Below are 6,658 nucleotides of genomic sequence, written 5' to 3'. Positions count from 1 at the left end.
CTATCTCAAAAATTTCGCGCTTAAACTCGCTTTGAAGAGGAGGCAGACATGAACTCGGAAATGACTTGTTTACTTTATTAACGCAGGGATTGCAATGATGCGTCTTTCTTAGGATTTCGATCTTTGGTAAAATCCCCGCGGGTGAAGCGACTGAATTCGAATCCTGTTCGCGGAAATATAACATAACATAAAATACCAATCAATACCAATAACGTTCGTGATATGAAGGTGCATTTATTCAGCCATTGAATAAATATATGCAAAACAGAAATTGGCCTTCTAATGTCGCAATCCGGCTACACCAGCCAAAATCCGATAACATTCAACAATTATTCGCCAAAGGCTCGAGCCTGAGGTGAAGAATTGTTTTATTATAAGTACATAGGTGATTATTTGAGAAACATGCATTTTACTTTCTTTAAAACAGTTTTAAATTTCTTTGCCTGTCACCTCGACAAAACGGCTTGCGGCCATTTTGAAAAAAAAAAAAAAAAAAACCGCCCAAGTGATTATCGCGTAAAAGTCATCTCAAGTGCAACCAATCAGCGCAGAGAATTTTTATAATCCCCTATGTAGTTATACAAATATCAATTAAGTGCTCAGCGAATGCTTTCTTGCCCTTTCAAAAAAGCTCGATGTTTCGATAAGTGTGGATAACACAAGAATGAGAGCCTTATGGCTCCTTTTCAGTGCCAATGAGCTGAGAATCCGGGTCGCCAGCGCCGTATTTTTCCCAGAACTTCAAGTGATTTTCCTCTGAATGTTTACAATCCTTGACTGCGGGAAGTTCCATCATGGCGGAACACCAAGCTTGGGTGGCAGGGTACTGGGACAGAGTGTCCGGCTGCATCGCTTGAAGGCGTTCAAACCATGGCCATATAAGGTAGTCTCCCATTCCGGGTTCGTCACCTGTGCATAGAAGCAATTTTGTTGCAAATTAAATCCTTTAATGTCCCAGGAAACCAGGTAGAAATTTGCCCATTGAACCCAAATCAAATAAGAATTAACTTAGAACTAGATTAGTCATGGTAAATCAAAGTTTTTTCCGAGAATTGAAGCGCGAAGTAAAATAAGGCCGAGTGGCAAAAGAAATTAACTGGATGTTATGCAAAAATAGTTAACAGCACCGAAGATAAGATGGAAACAATATAAAATGGAAATTAAAAAGAGCAAGGGTTTAGGTCTACTCTGCACCCTCTCCTCAAAAACCAACATTTGACTTGATTTGCGTTAATTGTTTTAATTTCAGTTTGCAGTGTCCCCAATTAATGTTCCAGCGCGCGAACGACTATACTGAGACACTTAAATAAAGTTCCTTCCTTCCTTCCTTCCTTCCTTCGAGGACAAGATCGCTAGATAATCGCGTCCCGATTTGGAGCCTTGAATCCCCATTCTCCACGAAAATTTGCTTTATAGCCTTTTCCTCTCTGTCTGAATTCAATAAATATCATACTCACCACCAACATGCTTGTCATTTTGTTTCAAGAACTTTTCAAATTCAGCAAGCGATTTATTCAGTGCTTCCTGGCCTCCTTCTTGCTTTAAAACACTCTTATAAAATGCAGACACAATCTGTGAAACAAATAATTTACAAGGATAATGAAAGACAATCACAACTTATTATTGTACAGTTACTTACTTACTTACTTAATTTATTTATACACGTTAAAATCTTCAGTATATATTACAATCTGAAACAGTTTCATTACAACTACGCTGTTTTACAAGATTGCCGTGTGAGAGCCCGACCGGCACCGACGATATAGTTGGTCAATTTCCCTTTTAAAATATCCTAGGGAGTCTGATTTTCGCAAACTGATGGCCAAACTATTCCATAACAGTGCTCCGCTATTACAAAAAGCACGCTTGCCATAATTTATGCGCGGCAAAGGAAACTCAAGTTTAGTCTCTAAGTTTCTTAAATTCTGGAGGTACGCTGGGGTGAGTCCATTGATTGTTTTAAACATGAATATGCTTCAAGCTTTTGTCGTCGTGTAACTAGATCATCCCAATTTAACAGACTTAAAAGGAAAGTGGCGCTTGTATCGTAATTGGACCTGGTAATCGTCCCGGCAGCCCTATTTTGAAGCTTTTGAAGTTTATCACTTAAGGTTAAGTTGCAGTCGCCCCAAACGGAGCTATAATAGCCAAAGTGGGGTTAGATCAACGCTTGATAGATTTGGAGGACAGTGCGCTCTGAGATGTATGGTGTTATACGTTTAAGGGCGTCTATAGCTGAAGATATCTTCTCGCTAAGATCACCTATATGACTAGACCATGAGAGGTGTTCGTTAATTATCACGCCTAGTGATTTAGCTTCATTAACTTTAGTGATTAATTTAGCATCAATGTCAATGTTTATCTGATTGTTGGAGAATGAATGTAAACGTTGGTTTGACCCAATAACCATAAGTTCGGTCTTCGCGCAACGTTCAAACTCAGTTTGTTGGAAATGAGCCATAGATTAAGACTTCTCAACTCTGAATTTAAACCGTTCTCAAGATCAGTCAATGTGCTGGCAGCAAAGGTTATGTTAGTATCATCAGGAAACCGGTGGAAACATGATCCGGAGTTAACTCACGCATTGTAAAAAAAAAATTGAAATTGAAACTGCTATTTTCAAAACAAAGAATGCTACCGAGATGAAAACAGGCCAACAGATATGTCTTAAAAATGTCTTTTACTCGATGATAGTAAAAACTCAAAATTTTAAATTTTAGTTTTTTCATGACGTCACGTAAAAACCAAGAATTGGGGGAAAAAAGATCTAATGGAAACAAGTAAATTCATTCAAGGAAAAATGTAAGAAAAAGAAAACGTCCCTGTACGAAATGGCGGGTGACTGATTTCAAGTACGGTTTTTCTTAGTTACACTTATTTCATTTCAGCTACTTATTTAAAGTATCAATTGTTAAGTAAACATGTACACCATGATAACTGATTTGTTTTGACTTCCTCTACATTAAGATTTCGAGCAACGAACGGTCTGAGACTGACTAAGTAGGGAAGCTGCAAGGAAGGCACAGAAAATCCTTTACCAGACAATGGCTGCGGATACACTTGAGAAATACAGTGTAACACTAGTGTTGGGACTACTCTAGTGTCAACTATGTGGTGTTTTGAATCCCTAGGGGAACAATAGAACTTGGTTTTAACACTAGTGTTAACTCCCTAATGGTGCGACCACAACCAATGTTTGATCACTAACAGCTAGTAAATCAAGTTAAAAAGGTAGTAATTAGAATATACATATTAAATGAAAGGTGTTACAACTGAACCCACTGGGAACTCGGAAAAATCCGAGCCCCAGATGGGATTCGAACCCACGACCCTCCGTGATCTAGTACGGATGCTCTAACCACTGAGCTACTGGAGACTCTATGGTGAGCAAGGGTGAAATGTGGGTATTTGGCTCGAGCTGCATCACGCAGCCACAGAGTCAAATATCGTAAGAATAAAAAAAAAAGGAAACAAATTTGCCTTGGGTACAAACATAAAATTGTAGTTTATATTGTACTGTTTTTTTTTAAGAATTCATGCTACGTTCCTTTTTTCTACTGTTTTTTTGGATCGTTAGCAGTAATTTATGCTGAAGGCTTAACGAGCCTTAAAGTTATTTAAAACCAAGAGTAAACAAGGAATTTGAAGCGTGGCTTCCTTTATTCCTTTGACTGCATGGACTGGCATTAGATTATGACCATTCAGTTAAGATAATTTACTCTGTATCCTTGGACCGTGCATAAGATCGTCTGCCTTGAATAGATAAATCAATTTGAAACAATTAATGAAATATTATTCGACTTAGCCGACTTAATGGGAATCCATTTAATCAACCCTCTAAGGAGGACACTTACAGATTTTACTCTGCCTAAAGCCAGACAATTTTACGCATCAATGGGGACTCCTTCAAGAATGAATGGGTTAAAGTTATGCTTTAATACGATTTTGTACACTTTCTTCATAATTTCTAGAAAAATGATTTATTTATAAGGTGTAATCTGCAATTTCTGTGGGGTCTCTGACTCTGAATTGATTTGTTGATTGCAGCTTACAGTGTCACCAATTAGTGCTTCAGCGCTACAAGACTTTCCTTCCTTCCCCCTACAGACCTTCCTTATGGCATCCCTTTTTAGCATGTTTTTGATTATGAGCTATTATGGTGTCTGCTATTAAATCGACAAAAATAAATAAATTAATTAAGCTTTACTGTCTTCTTAAGCTCAAAGTATCTATGGATGAATAAAAGTGTAGCTGTACCTATAAATAATTGTGGGTGATTCATACCCTGGAAAATTCATGAAAAGTTTAAATTTTTTTGTTCTTATATTTAAGACACCACTGATCTCTAGCATTTATCAGCATACTTACTGCACTTCCCAATGTTTCAACCAAAATCCGCTGCTTGTACTTTTTATAAAGGTTATCTTTGGGATAAAGCATCACTCCTTTGGGGAACAATTCTTCCAAATAATCTGTCAGGAAAACAATAGAATCAAAGGAGTACACTCGTACATGATACAAAAGTATATTTTAACACAGGTTTGAGAATTACAAACAGCTGGGCAATTAAAGATTGTTCTTTGAGTAAACCAAATCACAGTAGCAAACACAATGGTGAACTATTTTTAATGGGGCAGTACGTGTCATGCTATTTTAGTCAAACTACAAAACACTTAAAGACGTCTCTGCATCAATGAAGACCACAAAATAATGCTGTAGTTTTGTTACCAATAACCATTGAAGTGCACTGAAGCTATTCTTTGTTGTTTGCGGCCAAGGATGGAGAGGATGGAAATGGATTGAAACTTGAAAAAACTGGAGACGATGTCTTCAGAGAGTCACCAAAAGTTAAATGCTAATAGCTCTTTGTTCCATAAATACATTTCATATCTTCTAGGTGGGTTGTCAGGAATGTTGTACGTGTGAGCTAAAGTAATAATTTAGATTTTTACCCAGTTTCGACCTAAAAACAGCAAATTTAGCATGACAGTGCCGCTTTAATTAAGCATCAAGTGTATTTAGTGCTGGAGCACAAACTGGGGACACTGCGATTGTTGCTCCAATTGTACCAATAACCAACAAAAAACTAAATGCAAAATATGACAAATGAAGGAATATTTGGTTCCCTTGGTGCATTTCCTGTTTATAACTTTAAAATGCATTCAAAATATCATTAATAATTCATGAACCTAATAGCCTATCAAAACACCGATAAAACGTCACGTGGCATGCATGGGCTTTACATCCTGATAAAACATTCCTCGTCACTATTCTTTATATAGCGATTAATACTCTTAAGACACAGCTTGTTTTTCTTGTATTTTTTTTTTTTTTTTGACACAGCTTGTTTTTCTTGTATGCTAATGTTCTCCTCTTACAATTTGAACCATTGTTCTGAGTCTACTGAAAGACACGCTTTTTGTGGAAGTTTTTTGACGCCGTTCAAAAAAACTGGCTGCACATGTTTTATCGGGTCTAAAAGCGCTCAGCTACGCCTCGTGTTTTTAAACCCGATAAAACAGTGCTGCTCGTTTTTAAAACATTACTTCAAATACTTGACCAACAGGTAAAAACTCTCATTGGTAAGTGATCGATAAATTCAATGAAAGTGCATAATTTATATATATCATGCAATGGTTTCATTAATCTGCATATAAGGAGAGATCCACCAATTTGCACCCAGATGTTAAGACAGGAGACAAAGTTAACGTTTACTAAGAGGCAACATCACAGTTTCAATCCAGCAAAAACATGAATGTTTTTCTTCCCATTTGACAATTTTTCAACTTGACAATCACCTACCACAACAGACTGCTGATTCATATATGACCGTTCCATCCGGCTGTTCAATCACTGGGACCTTCCCACCAGGGTTCAAGTCAAAAAACCAGTCAGGCTTGTCCTTCAAGTTGATGTTAACACACTCATAAGGGATTTTTTTGGCAGCTAGCACAAGTCGGGCTCTCTGCAAAGCAAAGTACCACGAGAAAATGGATAAAATGCTCGATTGGGTGTCTGTAGAAGGAAAAGGCTGCATAAAGATTCAGCCGCTAACACGTGGAATACACGAGGTAGCCACACCCAAGGGCAGGCTGTTTCCAGTCCAAGCCATACCAGACAATTCGCGAGAATAATCATACAAAACGAACACAGCAGACAGTATTTTAAGGTAGGTTTCACGTGTTTAACCATTTTTCATGCAGTTGCACAAACTACTCCCTCTTTCAAATGCGATAATTATTTATTCTAAAGCGCTTTTGCATTATTTTAATTACGTCTTTTATTCATTTGCTCATTCAATAACTGATGCAGCGCAGTCGGAATAAAACTGCGAGACCTTTTAAGAAGCAAATTGCTTACTTAGGGTTAGGAAACCAAATTTCCTCGATAAATTGAAAAAGTAACAGACCGATAAACTTAAAATCTTACAAGGAAAAACAGCAACAACCTTCAGATTTAAGTTGTACGTTCCTTTCGCTTGCAGTGCACGAAGGCAAATTGTAAATGCAAATTCTCACCTGAGCGAATGGACAAAATCTCATGCTGTACAATCGAAGTACGTCGCCTTTCAACGGTGGTTTCTCAGATCCTTTAGAACAGTGCGTCATTTTCTTTGCTGCAAACGAGATCGTTGGCAAACTTCTGCAACACTGTCATA

At 37.6% G+C, this 6,658-nt stretch overlaps 1 protein-coding gene across 1 annotated transcript in view; it reads right to left on the bottom strand.

Moving 5' to 3' along the window:
• Positions 1–214: 214 nt before the first annotated feature.
• The window catches only part of LOC138052818 (glutathione S-transferase omega-1-like), a 6,511-nt gene continuing 67 nt past the window's right edge, over positions 215–6,658 (bottom strand). The window contains exons 1-5 of the mRNA XM_068899404.1: positions 6,519–6,658; positions 5,803–5,965; positions 4,369–4,472; positions 1,458–1,572; positions 215–909 (exon numbers count right to left, since the gene is read on the bottom strand). The exon at positions 6,519–6,658 is cut by the window's right edge and continues 67 nt beyond it. Of these exons, the coding sequence (XP_068755505.1) occupies positions 674–909; positions 1,458–1,572; positions 4,369–4,472; positions 5,803–5,965; positions 6,519–6,608 (708 nt within the window). The 5' untranslated portion in view covers positions 6,609–6,658 and the 3' untranslated portion in view covers positions 215–673. The remainder of the gene's footprint in view (positions 910–1,457; positions 1,573–4,368; positions 4,473–5,802; positions 5,966–6,518) is intronic.

The sequence above is a fragment of the Montipora capricornis genome, chromosome 6 (genome assembly GCF_036669925.1).
Source record: "Montipora capricornis isolate CH-2021 chromosome 6, ASM3666992v2, whole genome shotgun sequence".
Taxonomy (NCBI): domain Eukaryota; kingdom Metazoa; phylum Cnidaria; class Anthozoa; order Scleractinia; family Acroporidae; genus Montipora; species Montipora capricornis.
Note: the sequence above shows the minus strand (reverse complement) of the source record. Positions and strands in the feature narration are given on the sequence as shown.